The sequence below is a fragment of the Scophthalmus maximus genome, chromosome 11 (genome assembly GCF_022379125.1).
Source record: "Scophthalmus maximus strain ysfricsl-2021 chromosome 11, ASM2237912v1, whole genome shotgun sequence".
Taxonomy (NCBI): domain Eukaryota; kingdom Metazoa; phylum Chordata; class Actinopteri; order Pleuronectiformes; family Scophthalmidae; genus Scophthalmus; species Scophthalmus maximus.
The window spans coordinates 22,185,215-22,207,796 of record NC_061525.1 but is presented as its reverse complement, the minus strand read 5'-3'; the positions used below and the strand labels follow the sequence as shown (position 1 = coordinate 22,207,796).

Genomic DNA, 22,582 nt, shown 5'->3' with positions numbered 1-22,582 from the left:
AGCTCCTATTGGAGTAAATTCATTCATGTTTATAGGTTAGGTGATGTGCAAAGCACGTGGACACTGAAAATTCTACCTGTGACCTGTTGAAAGACAAATAAATGAATGAATGAATGAGGCTTTACGCGCAGGAGGCCATTACGCAAACCCACCTCCCCTTTGTTTTGGTGGAAGTGGTTACCCGCATGCCTTTATGTGGACGTGTGGATTAATAATAATAATAATAAAAATGTGTTATGTTATGATTGATTCTGTGTTTTCCCCTCTGCAGGGCCCACTGGACACTGAGCGACCCCTGGGCCTGTCTGTCGTATAGTAGACATGTTTCAGACTGTCCCTGACACGTCGTCTTACGTCAAGGTAAGACACCACCGCCTCTTCGCTCAGGTAATTTTGGGGAGGGACAACTTGGGCATCTTCCTTTTTAATTTACTTTTTTTTTTACGAGAATTGATGTGCATGCTCATAAAACGTAACCACCCCCCGGATGTAACCAGGTGTTTCGCAGGGAGTAAACCAGCGATTATGGTTATGTTTCATTTGTCTGCTCTTTGTTTTTTCCGATGCAGATTTCATATGAGTATATAGTTGATGAGACATTTCATTGTGGCATCGAATTATGACTTTTAACACCTGCTGCTTTTACGGAGATGCGCAGACGCGTGTTTGATTGGCACCTTGTTAAGTTTCCCCGCCTCTGGTTGGAAAATGCGTAAAATGTTGACACTAGTTGAAATGTGGCCTTTATTTCTTTGTCCTGAACCCCCCCTCCCAAAAAAAAACTACTGCTGCTGTTGCAGTTATGGATCATTATCGCGCTTCGCGTCACGAGTCTCTCTCCATCTCCTTCTCCTTCCCTCCCTCTCTCCTCCACAGTCCCGAGAATGTAAATAAAGCAAACAAGCGCACATCTGGTTTTCACATTTCAGGAAAAAAAAAAACTGCATCGCGCCACATATGGCGCAGCGTGAATACCTGCAACTGCCACATCGTCTATAATCCGAGGCACTGCAGCAGCCATAAAATTATTTCTGTTCTTTTGTGTGTGTGTGTGTGTGTGTGTGTGCGTGCGTGTGATATAAAACCGTATGTATATGACCACGCGATGCCAAGTTGTATCTGTGACTTTGTTTGGAAGGGTTTTTACGCACATCCATCATATTAAGGTGACGTGGCTGGCTCAATTAAAAATGAGCCATTATGCACGAGTCCCGAGCTGTATGGTTATAATATCTCCATGATCTGGGTTGTTTTTCCAAGGGCGACTCGCTCGCTATAATGTTTTGAAGACTTATCCCCCCCCACCCCACCCCACCTTTCTGGAATAAAGGGCTCTTTTCATGCAAGAGGGGCGCAGCGTTTGTGCCACATTGCGACCGAGAGACCGGGACTCTGCTGCGGCGGTTTCCCGGAGCTCGGGCAGAACAATTCCCGATTTGTTGTGAGGGGAGTTGAATGGCGAGGAATGTTTTAGGAGAAAATATGCTTTTAAACGAGGGTTGTTTTTTGTTTTTTTTTGCTTCCTCAAAAAGACAGGAGGCCTGTGAAGGAGGGAGAGAGGGAGAGATGTTATTGGGACCCGAGGAACTTTCAATTTTCACAGTGCTCGCATCTCATAGCTTCTTTGATTTGCTGTGGAAATGCAGCCTGACTTTCTCTTTGTTCTGATTCCAATAATGGTTGTTTTTCCCGTACTATTCCACCTGGATTCTGAGAATTCATATTTATTTATTATTGGTTATGCTTTTGGGTGCGTGTGAGTGTGTTGTTGTTGTTTTTTGCGTGTGCGTGCAAAACCGGCTGCAGCCTGCACACTCTTCAGTGAGATAGATACATGGTCATGGAACACGCCTCAAAAGAAAATTGATTTAAAATTTAAAAAAGAAATATGCCCTCATTCAAGCGAGCCCGTGCGCGCGCACCAGCATTTGGTTTTTGTTTGGTTAAGGCCGGGGCGAGACTGCACCTCTCCAATAAAAATAAATCTCAAATTAATCATGGCCTCGAGCGAGGGGCCAGACGGTTCGTGCTTACATGCGCTGCAGACTCATGCACTTTTCTTTTTTTTTTCTTGCCCTCGGTGTTTTGAGTCGCGGGCCCAACAGAGAGAAGGAATGACCTGCGAACACAAGACTCGCGAGTGGACATCAGCGCATGGGCCTGTTTTCTTCGTACAGGAGCAACAGTCCGACGAAAAGTTCCTCACAACTGTCACAAGCAAAATATAGACGCCCCCCCCCGCCCCCTCTCCCCCAGCTCCAGGGATGATTGGAAATGCAGTTCACGTGCAAAACAATAAATCAATATTGTTAAAATAAGTGAGAAACAAGGAGAGAAAAAAAGGGGGAGACAATAATATTTGGATGGGACGAATCCATGTGCAAATCAAATATTCATAATGACTAATGAAGTTTAGTATTAAAGAAACTTCTTGACATGTACCCCCCCCCCCCCCCCCCCTTTTTAGTTTTTCTTTATTTCACGAGTTCAGCAAAAAAAAAAAATCTTTTATCATCTAAGCCCCAAACTCGTGAATCTTACAGTTGGAGCTTCACATAAAGCTGCAGAGGAAAAAGGATGGGCCTAACAATTGAGCGGTTGCCCGAACATATAAACTCGCCATATTAGTGTCCCCGCCCCCCTCTGGGCTCGGTGCCCCCCCCCCCCCCGGAGGAGAGAGAGAGAGAGAGACACGAGGAGCTCCACTGGCTCGTGGTGCGACGACCGAGGCAGGGGGAAGAAAATGTCTGGGCTGTCTCGTTGCAGCGCTGGAGCCAGATGTTCTGCGGTTCGACTGTGTAAACCGACTTGCATCTGTTTATTGGCCTTCCCAAAATGTTTGTTACCACTGTATTCATTATGGGTGCTGGTGGGGGTCCCGGGACCCCCAGTCCTGCCCCTGATCAGGCAGGTATTTGGAGAGAAGAGGTAAAAACAAAAGGGGATGGAGAAATGTTGTCCGACGGTCAAATGTCACTAAAACGCATCGTGTTAGTTTGCAGCCGGTTCCATAGCACTTGAGTTCAGCTATGTACACAACCTAAACTAATATTGACCCCCACTGTACAGTGGAGTGGAGGTTACACTCAACGTTTTTTTTTTTTAATAAATATCAATGTGAGCCAATCCAAAGAGGCACATCACATCACAGCATCGGGATCTGGCAGTTTTTAAGAGTTGTGTTTGCATTAGTGGTGATGAGGTCACACGCTTACGCGTCTATTTGATCATGTTATCAAACCGACGAGCAGACAATAAAGCGACTCTAGTATGCAAATAAGAGCAACCCAGGAATGCCGCAGAAGGAAAACGGAAACCAGGGCAGTCACCGAAGAGTTAAACAAGGTGTCACCCTTAATTACACGAGTCTGAACCGGCCCTCGGGCAGGAGAAGCCTTGACCCTTAGCAGGATCCAGATGTGGTGGTCCCAGGGGTGGGGTGGAGGGGGCCGACGGCCTCCCCACCAGACCCCCACAAGCCGAAAGCAGACAGGCCCGGCCCTGCTGTCAGTTGTCGCGGCGGCGTGTATAGAGGCAAGGACCCCCCCCCCCCCCAACACTGCAAGAAGTTATCATCACCATTCCAGCTAAATCGTTCAACATCATAAAAACTAAATTCACCTTTGACCGAAAGTAAAAGTTTCTTTTCTCCTTCTATCATGTGTTCTTTCTGGATTCATGGTGCAATGATCCACAACAACAACAACAACAAAATCCAATGTGGTCAACTCCAGCTTCTTTTAAGTCCCTGGGACAGATGAAATAACATTCAAATATAAATATATATATATATATCCACACACACACACACACACACACACACACACACACACACACACACACACACACACACACACACACACACACACACACACACACACACACACACACACACACACACACACACACACACACACACACACACACACACACACACACACATCTGTGGGATTCAGTGTTTTTTGGTCTGAGCTGCCTCCGTGTCTCGGAATCTGCACTGAAATTATGCTTGAAATTGATGAGGGCAATTTCATAGGGCAGACGACAAGAAAGACACAATAAATACCTGTGTGTGTGTGTGTGTGGGGGGGGGGGGGGGGGGGCTGGGGATTAGAGGGGATGTCTTTTTGTTGTAGGCTAAAGGAAAAAACACAGAATAACAACAGCAGTCATTGTGGTAGAAGTGAAATAATATTAATGTGAATGATTCATTTGGTGCAGGCTGCGTTTCCGTCGGTCCTGACGCACACGTGCAGAGCAGAGACTCACACTATATATATAGTGCGGTTGGGTGTGTAGCTGAATATTTGGATTTCTTTTATTACTATTAATGGTGTCTCGGGAAAAAAACTTCATTGAAAAAAGAAAAGAAAGAAAAGGCTGCAACAACTCCCGCCACATGTTATTCTCCAGTTCTGATTCAGAGCTCCATCAGCGGAGAAAACACGTGTCCACTGGCTCGTTTCTCTTTTTTAACTGTGAAATACATAGAATAACTCAGAAAAGTGTGCTGCTGTAACAGAAGGATGGAGGCACAGATGCAGAAGTCTGATGTGTGTGTAGGCTCTTAAAAACACACACACACACACATATATATATATATATATATGTATATGAGATCACATAAGTTAGAGAGAGAGAGAGTGTCCCGGCACAGCGAGGGACCTCATTCCAGAAAGCCTCAGTGAAATGTGCGTTAGATATGATTCATAACTGGGGACACGTAGTAAACCCGTCCGCACCATCTGTGACATTAACTGGGAAAGGCAAACACACACACACACACACACACACGCCACTGCAATGGGCTGTGCGCGACGCGGGCAGCCATCCTGTAAATATTTCCGAGCAGCACCAAAAAAAAGAAAAAAAGCATAACAGCGCAGAACGAACACTCCAATTGTTTTCCCCTCGCTTATCTCTCTGGGACAGTATCCTGCTTCTTTTTCTTTTTTTCTTTTTTTTTGAAGGCAGGGCTTTCGGGTGACACACAGCTTCCTTCTCTCAACCTTCTCAACAGCAGCGGTGACTTCACTTCCCAAATTTAGAGAGAGAGAGAGCGAGAGAGAGAGCGAGAGAGAGAGAGAGAGAGGGAGAGAAAAAAGCCCAATCCGGTAAAAAAAAAAAAAAAAGTGTCTCTTGTCTCTCTCTCGCCACAACACCGGGGGGCTGGAATTAATGCAGGAGCGTGTGTCATGTTTGGGATACTGTCGCGGCGTCCGCTGAAAATTGCGCAAAATGGACGGAACTATTAAGGTAAGGGTGGAGAATGAGGGGGTGTACGGGGGGCTCGTGGGGGAGACTTCGCGAGTTGCGCCTCCTTTCTTTTTTTCCTAAAAGCAAATGCCACTGTGTACGTGTGTGTGCGCGCGCGTGTGTGTGTGTGTGTGTGTGTGAGAGAGAGAGTGTGTGTGTGTCGATCCGCGGGAGCTCGGGACCTCCGATCTGACGACGATGAGCGGCGTTTCTCTCCGGGTCTGAAAATGCGGTAACCAAGATTTCCTTCTTTTTTCCTCCTCTTTCTTTGAAAGCATCCCGCCTTGTCCCCCCCCCCCCCCCCCCCCCCGACCCCCCATTCCCCTCTCTCTCGACACGCTGGTCTCGGTTGCGAGGAGATGTATTCTCTCGGTGTGGATGTAAGGCTAAATCAGGAATCACGGGATTGGATTTTGCGGGGGGACCGACACGAGCGCACAATTACGCACAGGTCTGGAGAGACACAAAGGAGGGTCGCTATGTTTTCTCTGTTGCGGCCAACCCGGCTGTGGACTCGTGGACTCTCGTGGGCACATAGAAGCGAATCCACGAGCAGTCTCGAGCGGGGTTTTGGTTGAGTCTGGGAAGCGGAGGGAGGATTGAGCAATAAGCCCGCGACGGGATGTGCCGCTGGATGCGATGTGTCGAGCTGCGCAACAGCGGTGTGGCACGTCGCCCGGCTCGGTCCGGAGATCTCTATCTGTGGGTCACAACAACAAAAAAAAAGAAAAGAAAAACAACGTAACGGTTTTGGTTCCTGGGGAAAAGAAAGAAAGAAAGAATTGTTTTCTTCTTCTTTCTGTTGAGTGTGGAAAGGTGCCTTTCGCTCCGTCGTTGTCCGACAGAGAGTTTTCGTCAGTGTGTTTAGAGGAACGCTGTCATTTTGGTAAACTTCATTCTGTAACTGCATATAAGTTTGCAACACTTTGAACCACAAGGCTTCACAGTTGATACCTTGGAGCCTGCCCCCCCCACCGCCTTTATGTTGTTACACAACTTATTTCTGAAATGGTGGCGTTGGTATAGAGTCAAGTCAAGAGCGCTGGTCCACATTAACACAGGGACTACTGCCGCCCCCCCCCCCCCCCCCCCCCCCCCCCCCCCCCTCACCACCACCCCCCCTCCCAGACAATCAAATTCCAGATGTATTATGGCTGCAGCCACCAGATGTTGAACGCGCAAGTCCCCCCCCCCCCCCCCCCCCCCCCCCCCCCTTCTATTAGTTCAGTTCACCCCCTCCGCCATGCGTTCAAGTCTGTGTCCTCCGGTTAACAAGTGTATATAAGCTCAGAAGAATGCAGCAGGCGTCTGCGTATGGCTGCAGAGAAAAAGAAAAGGAAAAAACTCCGACGGGACGGACTTGTTTTCCTTTTGGAACATTTAAAGTAGCGGGTTTGCGGCGGCTGGGTGTGGTGTGAGTTTTTTTGGAGGAGTGTAAACGTTGGGTCCAGACGCAAAAATGTCAGGCTGCATATAGAGCCCCCACTTAGAGCGCGTCATTCCCCCGGCGGCCGCGCAGCGGGGAGGCAAGTGGATGTGCATGGGGATGGATGCCACAGTGCACCGGGACCGGGGGGACCGGGGGTGGGGGTCGGGGGGACGACGACGACGACATGGTCTCAACCTGGATGTCAGTGTAACAAAGCAACATGTCAACTTGTGTGTGTGAATTAATCACGATCGGAATCCCTGAGAGTGTAAGTAAGTGAGCGGTTATTAAGACGCATTCATGCTCGCTGGAGGAGAGGAAAGGAAAGGAAGGGCTCTCGATCCATGAGAGCTTCCCGTTCTACACAATCTCTTCCTGACAGGTTTCCTCTTCCTCCTTAAACAAAGGACAGGAATGCCAACCACCCCCCCTCCCCGCCTTGTCTCTCTCACCGGGTGGCTCCTGCGATATGTGCGTGTGTGTGTGTGTGTGTGTGTGTGCATGTGTGAACGCCAAACAGAAAACACGTGCAGCCTGGATGTGGAGCTGTTGCATCCCATGTATCCAGTCGGTCTGCTCCAGACTGCGTCGTGACGCACTCGGGTGGGAGATAGACTGGTGGGCTGGTGTAAACAGAACTGAGGTGCAGCTCCCAGCAGGTGTCACACTCACACAATGCTCGTGACGTTGGGGGGCCCCTCGCATCCGCACAGCTGAGCTAGTGTTTGTCCACTCACACTATATATTCAGATAAATTCAGATGGCATATCTGTATATCCAAGAATAAGAGGCCGACCGATGGGGATTTTTGGGGGGCCGATGTCGATATAGATATTAGGGAGTACAAGATTCCAGATACAGATACATCGGCCGATATATATATATGTGTGTGTGTATGTAAGTATGATAAGATGTCATTATCAAACCTTTATGGCAGAGAAATGTAATGGAAGCTTGATATTTTAGTTTTACCCATAAATTTTATAGTAACAAACGAATGAATATGACAAATACAACCAAATAAATAGTTTTTTTTAACCTAAAATATAAACATAAATGCACATTTAAAGGTTCATATCAGTTGGCCGATAATATCGGTCGGGCTCTAAATAATTTGGAGCGGATACCGATGTGTCCGTGAAAGGCTAATATCGGCCAACGTTATTGGCCAACCGATATGGAATGAATGAATGTTTCAGAAGCCCTCAAGAATTTTTCTGTGGTTGCGGTCTCGTCAGGTGCGGAGTTTAAAAGTGGATCATAACCCATTTCATAAATGATCTGTGGACACCGTGATAAACAAAAATACAGTAACTGCCTGTCAGTACACGCGTGTGTGTTCCTCACAGATACTGGAAAGAAAACACAGCAAGTTGACACATTGCTCTGCTCCTGTCATCCCTATTTAAAAAAAAAAAATGTAAACCCTCCACAATCTCGATCGGCACGTCCACGCACTTGCCAATCATGGCTTCAATTGCCGCAGGCCGACATGTCACTGTAAATGTGACGTGCGACAGTCGTAGTATAGTTGACACGGGGCCCCTTATCGGGGGCCGTAATGAGACATTCCCTCACTCTGCGACTTCTTTATCGTCCGCAGACATACATGGCTGCTGTGGTCTGCTCAGATAGTGAGTCGAGTCCCCCCCCCCGCTTGCTGCCAGGGGTTTTCAGACTGTGATGGATCCCTCTGATGAAATCACTGGAAAATCTAATTCTGTCGAGGATGGTCAAATGCCTCTGGAGAGGCTCTGCTTTTAGCGTGCCATTAACATGAAGAGCAGTAATTCATGGAACCCCTGGAGAGTTTATGAAGAATCATTCAGTGCAGTGTCTGAGGTTTCTCTGAAGTTTGTTTGATGGCGTCTGACATTTTTGTCTACGTGCATTTTAGTGGAGGGGGCTTCACAAAAGATTATTAAAACTTAGCTGTCACACTGTAAATCTTTGTATCCATGACTGAGGGCACTATGGTGCGAATGCAATTCTTAGGGTCATTTCAGCCGCAGTAATTAGAAACAAGCCAATTTAGCTTCTGACAATCAATATTTTAAGTTAAACTACATCAAGTATTGGCATTGTGGTGATCATAATCGAAATCTTTTCGTTTCAAAACTTGTAAAAAAGTCAAAACATTGTCACCCTTGTTTGGGTTCATAATGTGTAAAGCAGCTGTAAATGCCATAAAAGAGACTCCCATGGTTCTAATGGAAAGTTGTAGCGCGTTGTATTTTTCAACTCGTGCATCCCTGCTATTATTGTTCACCATGGTGATTTTTTTTCTTATGCATGCATATATATAGATATATATATATCTATATATATATATAAAGGCTGAATCTCCATTCCCGCATTGAGAACGTCTGCTCCAAACAGAGACACGTATCATTCAAATAGGCACCAGCCAAGACTTTCTGCTCGCATGAAACGTCTTAAGAGAAGGAATGGCACTGAAGTTGCGTGAGATCAGGAGGATTTCAGTTTCATAAAGGCAACATTTTTTGGAGAATGCAAACGACATGTTGGAAATATTGATCAGTGAATATCAAGTAGCGTTTTTTCCGCCCGGAGCATGATATGTGGCATTTCGGAATGAAATAATTCAGTCCTCCGGGATTAGACACGTCTCGGTCTAAGCTGTGCCATCAGATCCTATCGGATCCAGATGTGCATCAGACTAGAGCCCTAATCCTCAGCAGAGGCATATGACTCTAATGATTTCACTTGATATTTCTGACTTATCGTGTATTGTGTTTGTTTCTTTGATTGTTCATAACCCATCGGTTCATTGTTAAAAGATTTTACGTTGTGTGCCAGCCCAGAGTTATTGCCTGGCACAGGGTCTGAGATGGCGTCGTTTGCCCCCGACTGCTGTCCGCTGTCGAAGGCCTGAGCGGTGACATCTGCATGTGGAAACGCAAGCCATCGGGTGTAAGATCCAATGCTTTTGCTTCCAAGACGCTGCACGAGGAGCATGTCGAAGCCACGTAAGAACTTGGCCCCGCTCTTCGTTTCTGCGTTTGTTTTCTTTAATAAACTGACATTGCTCCAGCTGAGCCACAGCAGAGGGGTCAGTGGGGCTGTGATCCCCCCTCCTCTCCTCCCTGCTTCTGTTGAGTCTTCAGCTGCGGAGGGAAGCCCAGGGCCCAGACAGGAGAGACGCATCGGGGGCCTGACGGGGGATTTTTGGGTCCAGTGACTTTAAGGGGATAATGGGCGAGAGAAAATGATTGAGGAAATCTGGGAATTTTGTTTAGGATAGTGTTGTAAGGCCGGCGTGAGCAGCGTGATGAATGTGAGATGCCTAATTTTATTATTGTATTTTGTGTAAACCTTTGATGGCTCATTGCTGGCAGGGAAGCCGTATACGCGTTTGATCGGGATGTCGGCGAACCGGCATGTTGGATGCGCCCAATCTTACAACTCTTGTCTTTACTCCACTGTGGGCATGATTGAAGTCTTCCTAACATCAACAGGAAACTACAGTTGCTACATGGGCTGGATACACTAACTACTTAGGGATGCCAGACTGTGATATGACCCATAACTGCACATAATTACTGTAAACAAAAATACACAAGAGACTGAAGAAAAAAAAAAAAAATCACATTTCAAGTTTCTGCGTACTGTAAAATGAGAGACTGGTGTTGTATCTGCTCGTGATATTGAGGGGGTATTCAAATCGTTCTTATTGGATGGCCGCATCCTCCCACTCTAAAAGGGATAGTTGGGACATTTTGGGGATATGCAAGATTGATCCCACCCTGATATCTGCTCTTTGAATATGAAGCGATTGCGCCAAGGACAAGGTCTCGGTCCCAAATTGAAATAAGCCGCCTCTAAATTCCTTGATTACTGCCAGAAAAGTGAAGGAGAGTGCCCTTTCAAAATGAGACAGAATTTCAAGCGGGGATGGGGCCGCTACGTATGACTTTGGAATTTGCACATTTGTAAAGTGAGTCAGGAATAATTATGATGGCGGCGCGCACGGACCCAGCGGCCAGCAGTTCCCAGATAAACAGCGGCGTTTTGGACTTAAGGCGGAAAAGTTTTATCCAACCCCCAACCCGTATTGCTGCTGGTGCACTGAACAATTTACATCTCCTGTTTACACTGCACTGTCCTGTTAACACTGCACTGTTTACATCATCACATGTTGTAGATCTTTTTTTTGTATATACATTTTTAGATTTTGTTTTTCTTGTATTTGTCTTTTTGAAATTGCTGCTGGTGTCTCAGAGATACCAAACAAAATTCCATTGCACTACAATGAAATACATACCAAAGTATTTGCTCCTTCCACCTCCAGGAGGCGCTATCAGTGGTGAGTGAAGACCAGTCCTTGTTCGAGCCCCCGTACGCTGCTGCTGCCCCTCTCCCCAAGACAGACATGACTGCATCTGGCACACAGGACTACGGCCAGACCCACAAAATCAACCCTTTGCCGCCACAGCAGGAGTGGATCAACCAGCCGGTGCGGGTCAACGTCAAGAGAGAATATGAGCACATGAACGGATCCAGGTACGGCAATGACAACCACTTCCCGAGTCTTACATTCTCCTTATGCTCTATGAAATATGAGTTTTCATTAATATGCCATTTCTCGACCATAAATTACCTACACTTACACTTGGCCCTGGCAAGAGTATGGGGTGTAAATATCCCACAGCACGCCCAAGTGAATGACTGGAAAAGAAGAAAAAAAAAACCCCAGCAACACCCCAATTCATCTGCTGATAATAATGCGTGTACAACTTTGTGTGTGCTTTGTGTAGCAGGGAGTCTCCGGTGGACTGCAGTGTGGGTAAATGCAATAAGCTGGTGGGGGGTAACGACACTTCGCAGATGACCTATGGAAACTACATGGACGAGAAGAACGCGCCTCCACCCAACATGACCACCAACGAGCGGAGAGTCATTGTACCGGCAGGTAAGACGTGGCCGCCGAACAAATCTGACATGGGTGGAATAATAAAAAAAATCATTCCATATTTATAATGGTGCAAATTGTTCTATGGTGTTTCTCCTGCGCCGCAGCTGTGATTACATACATACGCCATCACTCCTCTCGATTGGTGTCATTTTTGCCAATGCTGTAAAATGTTTTATGAGTGCCATTTACATTTACCCAACTTTGTGGTGTAAAGCATTGTTCCAGTGTTTTTCATTTACCTCACCCATGGGAGCACGGCTGAAAGCGTGCAGGTAGAGACGATTCCGTTTGTTTGCCAGAACTATATATTTCGTCGTGGGCTCCGTAATGGGAAATAATACACCTCATGGAGTAACAAGTGCAGTTTCAGGGTTAAGGCTGTTAGGAATAATACAAATAAAAAAATCATTTGAATGCGTGGGTTGATTGTGTTGTTACACAAAAGCCAGACAGCGAGAGAGAATGACTGTATTATCCCAAAAATGAGCACACGTAATTCATTTAATTAAAATCGAATGGAGCCTTGGTAAATTTTCCATTACAAAGGCTGTTTGAGTGGTACTGCTTAACTGACGCAAAAGGCCACTCATTTATTAATCTAATAGGAGCTCCGCATGGAGGCCACTCCTTAACCGCGCGTGGTAAGTTTGGGATTTATGTGGCAGATATCAGACACGGGTCACGAAGCAACTTTCAAATACTAATATGTTTGCTGTCGTAACTTACTTTGTTTCAGAAGGGCATAAATACATATCAACATACTTCAAAGTTTGATCGTAGGAAGAGATTTCAGATTAACAGAAAGAGGATTTACCTGAAACTTAAAGGAGACATATTATGCTCACATTCGGGGTTCATTTTAATTTGGGTTATTACTTGAAAAGGTTTAAATGCTCTAAAGTTCAGTAAACACATCAGTTTCCTCAGACTGACTGGCTGGCCTACTCTGTTGTGATTGGTCAACTGCTTCCGCCGCATGTAGGAGGTGTCGACCTACCTACTTTTGCTTTACCTAGATGCTTAGCGTTCCTTATGCACTTTAACTTTGCAGACATTTTACATACACAAAAAAACCTTTATAACAGACTAGAGGAAAGGGGAAAAAATGAAAAAGCATAATACATCTCCTTTCACTCCCACTCATGCACACCAGATTCATATGTTTAAAATAGGAAAAAGGAATATTTACAACTGGCTAAACAAGGTCTGCTACTGATACAGAAGTCTGCTTTCAATTTGCTCCTACCCCTTTTACCTTACAGAGAGATATGAGACCCTGCCAGCGCTGTCCTCACCGCTGTCTGTCCACAACTGTTCGTTTCGCAGACAATAAAATATCTTCTGTCTTCCCCGCAGACCCGTCGTTGTGGTCCCAGGACCACGTGCGCCAGTGGCTAGAGTGGGCCATCAAGGAGTACGGCCTGTTGGAGATCGACACGGCCATGTTTCAGAACACGGACGGCAAGGAGCTCTGCAAGATGGGCAAGGACGACTTCCTCAGGCTCACCACCATGTACAACGCCGAAGTGCTTCTCTCGCATCTCAATTACCTCAGGGAAAGTAAGTACGCCTAATTAAGTCAACACTGCAGGATTTAAAGTAAATTGCTTATGGGACTCCAGTCGTTGGACGGGATATTAAGAAACACAGGAGCGACAGAAAACAGAAAAGAAAAATGGATAAATTAGTTCAGAGTACTGAATTATCAGCAGATTATGTGACAGCCGACGGACAAGACAAGGACAGTAATGTCGACGCACTGGTGTTCTTTGTATCCCTGCTGCGCTGGCATCCATCTTTGCCAAAGAATAGCTAAAGTCAACATCAACTTTCAGTCAAAACACAAGCCCTCCTCTCATATACTTAACTCTACTTTTGGATGAGAAGAGAGCGTGGAAAAAAATGCCAAACCTAAGTCAACAACATGACACTTTTTTTTTTTGTCACCGCACTATATTCATATTACCATCAATAAACAATGAAACGGCTTTTACTGGAAAACTTATTTCTCCGTAATGTCTACCCAGTATTAAGCTCTGGAAACCAAGAGGGTTTCTTTCCCTTCTCCAGATAACCATCGACTGCTCCCCCCCTCCCACTGCACTTTGCAGCGCCTCACTCCACATGGTCCACAGAAAGATGAAGCCCAGGTGCATTGCCTCAGGAATCACGCTAGGCCTCGTGTGTTCAGCACAGCAAAGAAAGTTGATCTGCAATTTGCAACGGAGGCAACCAAATTTGAGCCTCTTACCTTTGAAGAGTTCCCTGGCGGAATCCTACTTCATATGTTCTCGGCGGGGAAACCGAGCCAATCTTCTGAGGCAGTATGCAAATTGCATTTCAATACAAGATGTGACATCTGGTGTGCGTATTGGTTTGAATACACAGCGATATCTAGTTCAGACAATAGCTTCAACCACTGTTTACTATAAAGAACAAATAAGAGAAGACACGTACATACAGAGAGCAATTTGTCCCATCTTTGAATTCTGTACTTGAACATAGTGCGAGCTGCTTCTGCAGAATATAGAGATACCGCGCTGGGTGGAGTGACTGGAGGCTCAACTAAATTTAACATTACTCCCAAAAAACTGTGATGGGCCTCAGCGTGATGTAATGGGAACTGTATTTTGTGGGTGTCAACAGTTTTCTCTGTGCACAGCGTCTGGGCAGAGAGAGATGCTTGTCATGAGTATAACAGCCTCATTGTGTAGCGCTGCAGCGGGTGGATCTGTCTGACCGCCACGAGCAACACTCCGCAGAGCAGTTTTCATTATGGCCACTGGCTGCGGGACTTAGCCACGGCTTAGGCGCGCTGCACCGCGACTCTGCCCATTGCTGTCCTTTTTTTGATTTAGACCTTGTATGTTTTGGAGACAGAAGAGATGTCTTGGGAATCCTCCCCACTTGCCAGCTGAAATTGCTTTGGATCCGTTCCCGACAATCAAAAAGATGAATGCTCCCATCCGGTGCCTGGACTGACTGACCCGTTTTGGGGCAGCTCTCTAAGAAGCAAGCCGTTCGTATTATTGACACCCGGAGCCCGAGGGCAAGAGGGACCATGTTAGTAAATGAAGGACTAAGAAGGTCTGAGGAGGAAGGTTCACGCAGACCCTGCAGGGCCAGATGATTTGGAAACTAAAGCCATTCTCTCTCTCCCCCCGCAGCACAAACAAACACAATCATAGACGAAGAGTAACCGTGTCCAGAAAATAGATCTCTGGCTTCACTCACGAGAGCTTGAGCTGGGCCGAGCCTCCAGAATACAGAAAAAGAGAGAGGGAGAGGAAATGCAGAGCCCTGGAAGTATTAATGATTACAGGTCATGTGATGTCTTCCTCCAACCCCATTCACCACTCTGTAATATATGACGCCCCATCCTCCTCCAAAAGATGGATGGTCCAAGGGGGTCCCTGTAATCATTTCATACACATCTGTGTGCATCATGCGTGCGTCGGGTTCTGGTTATTGAGCCTCTGATTAACATTCCTCTGAGTCATTAAGCCCTGTACGTACACTCGGCACGGGGCAGGGACACACTTCCCCGCCTCACGGCCATACCTTAACAAAAAATTCCTGCCACGTCATGTGCAGCAATGCTGTTCAGACACCCACACTGGCGCAACCACGGGCAAAATCCGAACATCTGTCTGGAAACGCAGCTGCTTACAGTAACGAGGGTAGTTGCCCGTGCATTATTTTGGCCTCATTGTTGGTCACTTATCCAGATTTTCATAAGTGATGGCCGCCCACACCCCAATGTGCTTTCAATTTTGGGTGCAATTTGAGAATTTGTTCAAATTAGTCTGTCAGGGGAGGGACCGCGGACTGTTTGCTTTATCGCACCCATGTAGGTCGGTTTGATACCACATGTGCTGGAAACGGAGCGGAGCAAGAAACCTCAGACAACGAGAGAATGTATCCTCCGACACAGAGATGCAAGAGGAGAGGGGGGAGAGAGAGAGAGAGAGAGGGAAGAAGCAGGGAGTGAGGAGGGGAAGGTAACAGACAAGAGAAATGAGAGCAAAAATCTGCTGTAGATCTACAGGAACATAATGGTAGGAACTGGATGAAAAAAGATATCCTTGACAGATAGCCTTTACAGTAGTGATCTGAGGACAAGGGCAGGACGGCGTGGGCAGCGGAATCAGTTATGAGACACGAGTGTGGGAAAGAATACAAAAAGAGTCGGGGGGAGATGAACTGTTTTTTAGAAGTGTGTGGAAACGGTGCGAGGTGGTCATGATTGAGTGCCTTTGGAGAATTGCAATAGTTCTGTTTCCAAGCTGTCGCCATTGCCTGTGTGTCTGGATGGATTTACAGTGAGGGAGTCAAGACAAAGATAGAGAGAGAGAGAGAAAGAGAAAGAGTGATAAGTCTGGGCTTCTGCACTGCTGCCGCTGCTCGCTCCAGAGTGGGGGACATTCTCGAGCCCTCAATAGTTTATACAGACCATAAACATCTGGGCTCGAAGGCTGAGTAGGGGAAAAAGGAGGTCTGGAGAGCTCTCGCTGCCTTTCTCTCACTCTCTCACTTACGCGCTCTCTCCTCTCTCTCCTCTCACAACATTTTTATTGAGCTCCCCTTGCATTAGTTCTTTCAATTGGCAGATTATCACCGGTGCGGAGGGGCTCAACGACCTGGCTCTGCGCCCTCGACTGCTAGCCGTCTGCTTTTAGCCACCGTTACAGTGCAGTCTGCGGCCGCTCACTCGACTGGCGGCGGTCAGACACGAGCACAACGGGAATTTTTCGCTACATATCTCACATTTGCATAAGTGGAGGTGGATGAGAGGCAGTTGCTGTTGCATGTAAACACTGAGATGAGCACAGCTGTCATTTAAGCTAGCAGTCGGATTGCCAGTTTTGATATTGGGCAATTGTGGAAAAATATTATTTCTTTCTGTAATACCTGTGCACTGCAAAAGTTAGGTAAGATGAAGATTAAAGTCATCGCTTACACATTAGCTGTGGCCCAATTCAGGGGCATCCTCCTGAGGAGGTTACATTTGAAGACCGGTTACATCACCGCACTAATGATGCTGCAGACATTGTCCGGAACTTGTCCCTGCAGCTTCAACCTAAAAAGTTAAAGCACGATTTACTGTAGGCTTGAGATCATTCGTCCTACTTGAGGTGGCGAGACGCCTAAAACTGGGTGACCGGGACCCTCGGCTTATTGACAAAGCTCAGACCACATGTTTGAGGCAATGGTATCATATAGCGCTGCAGGATAAACAGCAGGGGCCCGATGGAGGTCCGTCACATTGCTGAGCGAGCCCTGAAAGATCTCCGTCAATATCGTGGGCGCGCCAAGCCGGAGGACGGGGCCCTTTGAAAGCGGCCATCAGTCAGGACAGAAATGAAAATTGTTTGTGGATGTTATGTAATCTGACGGACTCCGGCGCAGATGTGACTGGAGTGGGAAGGAGAGACGGAGGAGGCTGAACACTGGCCAGTCCTCCCACTGTGCTGTCAGATTACCGGGACGTGTTTGTTTTCTGAGAGAGGAAGAGGCCGTCCAAATAAATAGGCAGCACAGCCAAGACTCCCTCCACCAAACTGTCAGCTGTGGTGCGTCTCTCTCTTTCTCCCTCGCTGACTCCCCCCTATGATCTCACTCACTCTCACTCGTACAGCAGCCCTGCATTTGTCTGTGGGATGGTTTGAGGTTTTCTCAGCAATGCTGCCTGTTTGCCTGTCTGGGTCAGCCCACATATGTGGCGCACAGTAGGAAAAGGGTTAACAACCCCCTCCGCCCCCTCCTCCCTTGTTTTTTGTTTTTTTTCTAACAGTCGGTTCATTTTTCTCTTACACTTTCTACCTCATTCCAAAGATGGCGCTTTGGCGGATCGCTCGCCCCCTGTGCTCTTACACTCTGCGTGAGGAATTATTTTTGTACGGGGAGCTGCATTTGATTGCTGAGCAGGGACCCGGCCTCATACAATGGCTCCCCTGTTCTGAGGCCCCCAGGTTTTCTAAACTAGACCCAGAGCCTTGGGGGTGCTGTGGAGTAGTTAGATCTGGGAGGGGTGGGGTGTTGCGAGGTTAGAATACGTTTGCCGAGCACCCCACTCTTCTCCCCCCCCTCCCGCCACCCCCTAAAAAAACAGACCCCTAGTCTGCCACCATGGGCCCCTTCACCCCCACAATTACACCTCCAGCCGCGCAGCGAGTTAAGCAAGAAACTTACACCGAATCTCAAGAAAAAGCACGTCGCAAATTTAATTTTGCTTGGCAGTTGTTCTTTTTCTTCGTCTTTAAGGTCGTCCCATTCACAAAAGATATCTTCCCTTGCTTAGCAGCTCCCCGTAGCCACCTAAAAATCTTAACACTCCCTATGTAGTAGCTGCCCTTGTGTTTTCTCTGTGCATTTTTGGGTCTGTTTTTCCACTCGCTGATTTATGCCTGGGGGCAGCTAAAATTAAGGGAGCATTTTGGTGCCGCCCAGGGTGCCTGTGTAAGTGGAGGAATGCAGTGCAGAGTTCTGCTCCATAAGGTGAAATGAATAAGCAGCCATATGCAGAGTCTTGCCTCCCTGACTTTATTATTCAGGAGTGGCGTTTGCTGTTAAAACGCTGATACAAGCTACAGGTTTGTTTTTTCCCCCCCCCGATACGTTTAAAAGGACTGACTGTCTGCTGCATTTGCTTTATTTGGGACCAGATTCATGTTTCGCGAGTTATTTTCCTTCAGAGGCTTTTTTTTTTTTAGGACAAAACAGGAACACAATTCAAGAAATGAAAAGTGCTCTTTAATGCTGCTTGACAGTAATTGAGCTGAACCTTTTTACTGCCACCTACTGGCTGTTGTTACACCCTCGCACACCCAGGATTCAGTTGGTTCAACATAGTAACTTTGAATTTAACTTTCCTTCATAGCAAATTATATAGGGATTAATTTGAAATTCCCATTCATGAATATCTTGCAAGCCATCGTATTTCAGACTCATGTTGCTTATGCTGTGTATATAGTGTGCTGTTAATTATCGAATGTTCTTAAAGAATTGATGAGGTTGGCACGTTTCTTCTCAGGTTTTTATGTGCCCGTTTGTGGTGCCATTCATTTCTCTTCATGCATGATTTCATTTTATTACAGGTAGCTCATCATTATCCTACAATACGCCATCTCACACAGACCCATCCCCGCGTCTGGCTGCCAAAGAGGGTAGGAACACATTTTTCTTCTCTCGTCTCTCTCTCTCTCTCTATTCTCTATCCATGTCTCATTGCATTATTTCATTACTTCAGAATATAAAAAGAAGAACTCACACAAATCCAGTGATTGCCGGTGACAAAGCTCCGGGCAGGTGCACCTTTTGTGCACCGACAACAATGTGAGCCAGGCTGCTGCGGCAGACCGTTGTATTCAGAGCTGCTACCTGAACACTGTGACAACACAACCGCTCACAGCGGCGGCCCTCGGAACAGAGGCACATTAACAACAAGACAAAAAGCCGCGTGCTGATGAGTTCCACCCTCACAGCATCAGCGGGCAAGAGCAGAATGCGAATGCAGCGCTCATGGGAAAGAAGCGGGAATGAGCTCGTCCGTTGGAGGAGAGACAGGTGCTGGTGCAACAATGTGTACATGGAAAAAACATGGCCGGAGAGGCTGCTCGGCTGCTTCAAGTCAGACTGGAGTGGATACGTCCACCATTTATGACATTTTTAGGAGATTGCTGTCTTTCAAACACGACAAAGGTCAAACCCGCAGATATGGGCCTGCAAACATATTCATCTTCATACAAAAGGTTCATGCACCGCTTATGCTATTGTTTGTTTGTTTTTTATTTTTACAAGAAGGAAAATCTTTTGTTAGATGTAGTTATAGTAAATTTAAAAAAAAGAAGCAATTTCTTATTTTTAAATTCATTCGGCCTTTTTTAAATAGGAAGAATAGCTACTAGTTCACCACACCTAGAGATCTGTCCCTTGGCTTTTAAGTGTGTGAATATTAGACTAAATGGCAGTGGAGCTCTTTGTTTGCATTATCACATTCTGCATTATTATCATTGGAGTTCACAGATGTAAGTTAAGTGAAACTGATTGAATGGTTGTTTGCACTGATTTGCATTGCACATTTATAATGAAGTAGAAATGCAGAAGCCGAATGAGGCTCGTCACTGTTGACTTAGAACAAAATGGTTGAGAACATCTTAGGATGATGGTCTCTTTCCTCTGGACACCTTCTCACTCTACAAACATTATTTCGCGCTGACGCGACACGAACCAGGCGAAGGCTGCAACGCCTATCTGTCCAAAAAAAACAACATCTACACATCCTTTGCGTCGGCTATACGGTGTCACCACCAGAGACGGGAGAAAGGGACTGCAATAACAATGATAGCCTCGCTCACAGGATGAGGCGCCCTATCAAGGCAAGGAGGAGAGGAAACGCTATGTTCTGATAAGTGTCCCAAGAATGCCCCTCTGCCCCGCTCCCTCCGTCTGCCCCAGCATTAGCAAGGCCGCGAATACTTGTTCACGCCCTGGGCTTCAATGGCAATAGACCGAATGGGCAGGACAGATAAGATTCTGCTCGGTCACCCCCGCGACCCCTGCGCTTCCTGGTTCTCAGAGCCAGGTATTTGGACTGGCAGGAATAGCGCGTCACTCCCTTCAGCAGCATTTCCCTTTTTCCACAAGAGGTGACTTCTATTATGGGGCCTCTGCAGCGCTGCAGTTGTGCGTCCTTCTAATCGCGACCCGCAACCCCTTCATGAGCTACGGGCGTATCGGACTGACGCCCGTGCTACGGTCGCTTTGTTCAGGAAGTTTCTTTTATTCAAAATCGGGAGAAAAAAAAAACGAAAACCGAGAGACGACGAAACACTTTTCGGCGCTTTTTTTTCCCGGGATGAATTTGTGCGACTCGACGGTGCTGTTGCTCCGGGAGAAGCCTTTATTAACGTTTTCACAGATCAGCATTGCCAGATGTTCCAACTTCATATTGCCTTTTTTTTTTCTTCTCGAGAACAGTCAAATACCGTACAGGCTCTTTGGGGTAGAGTAAGCACGAGTGTACAGCAGGAGACAACCCCTTAATCTGCTCCAGACTCTGTGGTGTAAAATGCAATGTTATGAATAAAAGGGAGCATATAAAACACGGAATGCAGCGGCTATGAAAGGGTGTGTGTGTCTGTGTGTCTGTGTGTGTGTGTGTCTGAAGTCTGCGTCTACGATTTGCCTGTGGATAGGCATGTGTGGGTGGGTGTCTTAGCACAGCGTGTGTTACAGTGTGCATTTACATGACTTTTAAGTGTGTTTTGTTAGCTATATGCACACATGTATACACAGTCCCGCCCGGCCTTTTTTAATATTCTTCCCTTTTTTCGTTTTCCGCTCGTGTCGCTGGTGTGACATTTTGGATTTTAGTTGTTTTTTTTTTTATCACAATCTTTCGCAGCGGGAACACTCATAGTCTCCGCCGCTCCCCGGCGAATGTGGGGAGAGGATGATTCAGCCCCGTGAGCGCGTCCCGTTGCGCTGCCAGGTCGGAGCGGCGAAGCGATTTGCGGCCTGCGCCATTGTGTGCACGATATATGTGACTGTTGCATTCTGAAAGGAAATACAAGGAAACTCTCAGAAACAGCCGAGCTGCACGTAACTTTTGTCCTTTTGGTGTGTTTACGTTGGTGTGCGGCGGCGGCGGCCCCATTTTAGTCTGAAATGGGTTATTTTCCCCTCGGTTGATGCCTTTTTCTGTTCTCCCTCGCTGCGTATAACTCCTGTACTCTGCCGTCACTCTCCTCCTCGTATGGCTCCTTCCACACACACAGATGGCTTTCAAAGCACCTGTATTACGGGTATTAAAAAAAGTTTATCCTGTCTGGGTCTCTCTCCTTGGCTCAGACTCCGGGTTAAAAACAGTCCACAGCTTGAACCCCCCCCCCCCATCTTTCTCCGTCTACCTCACCTTCTATGTGCAGTTGCTCTTCCTTTCTTTCTTTCTCTCCCACTGCGTCTCCCCACTGTCTTTGTCCTTTACTCTCTCTCTCTCTCTCTCTCTCTCTCCCTCTCTCCCTCTCTCTCTCTCCGTCTAGCACTCGGGCCTTGTTTTGACTAACTGGTCCTGCAGTCAAAGTCTCCCAGGAGCGTGCACCACACCCCAGACCAGAGTGGAAACTGGCTCAAGTCGCAGTCAGAGTGAGGCCTGGAAAAATGAAGGCGGGGGGGGGGGGGGGGGGAATGAGGCGGCTCTGTGTGTGTGTGTGCGTGCGTGCATTTGGGTCTGTCTCGGTGTTTGCGTGGCCAGCTCGAACCGCGTACCCCCGACCACTTGGGCTTTGTACGTTTTACATCTGCTGCTTCTTCTTCTTCTCCTTCTTCTTCCGTCTTCTGCACTTTCACTTCCATGTTTGAGAGACTTTTCCTCTCTGTCCAATTAACCCCCCAAAACAGAGTAACGCTGAAAACAGAGTATCGTGTTTTGTTTTTCGCTTCTTCTTTTTGCACTGTCTGCCTCTATTCTGCTTTGCGGGAATCGAGGGGGAGAATGGGTTTTTTTGGAAGTCAATGTAATCTGCTGCCAACAGCAACACCGAGGGTATCTGGGAGATGTGGATGAGCCCACATTACTGGGCATCTAGAACTCCGGCCCCATACCAGACAGTAGCTGAGCTTGCCGCCTTTGTTTTCTTTTCAAATTCCAAAGTTGTGCTTCGTCTGAGTCTTTTTTTTCGTTCTCTTCATCATTTTTCTGCTGCTCTCCCTCCCTTCGGGTTCTTCTCCTCTTTCGTCTTCAATGCTTCTTTTTTTTCATACTCCGTCTCCATCCCTTCTGCCCCTCTCCTGTTTGTGACCCCCTTTCTACACCACGTATACATGAAGGTAGCCCCGTTATGGGGGGGGGGGGTTCAGTGTGGTGGTGGTGAGCCGGTAGGGGTAGGGGGCCTTTGAGTAGAGGGGAAAAAAGGGCCAGTAAAACAAAGAGAGGTTGTCTGCAGGCGAGGCAGGCAGGA

The 22,582-nt window shown here is 47.0% G+C and overlaps 2 protein-coding genes across 10 annotated transcripts in view; one reads left to right on the top strand and one right to left on the bottom strand.

Moving 5' to 3' along the window:
• Positions 1-22,582, top strand: part of fli1 (Fli-1 proto-oncogene, ETS transcription factor) — a 32,607-nt gene that overhangs the window by 1,654 nt on the left and 8,371 nt on the right. The window contains exons 2-6 of one of the 8 annotated variants that reach the window (XM_047335833.1): positions 272-387; positions 10,998-11,209; positions 11,467-11,618; positions 12,978-13,181; positions 18,719-18,787. In XM_047335833.1, the coding sequence (XP_047191789.1) occupies positions 322-387; positions 10,998-11,209; positions 11,467-11,618; positions 12,978-13,181; positions 18,719-18,787 (703 nt within the window). In that variant the 5' untranslated portion in view covers positions 272-321. Of the gene's footprint in view, positions 1-271; positions 388-5,042; positions 5,257-5,334; positions 5,489-9,540; positions 9,676-10,997; positions 11,210-11,463; positions 11,619-12,977; positions 13,182-18,718; positions 18,788-22,582 lie in introns of those variants that run through there. The other 7 variants (XM_047335832.1, XM_035624001.2, XM_047335835.1 and 4 more) reach the window with 7 other exon arrangements.
• ets1 (v-ets avian erythroblastosis virus E26 oncogene homolog 1) overlaps positions 1-22,582 on the bottom strand; it is an 83,664-nt gene that overhangs the window by 58,926 nt on the left and 2,156 nt on the right. The window lies entirely within an intron of this gene.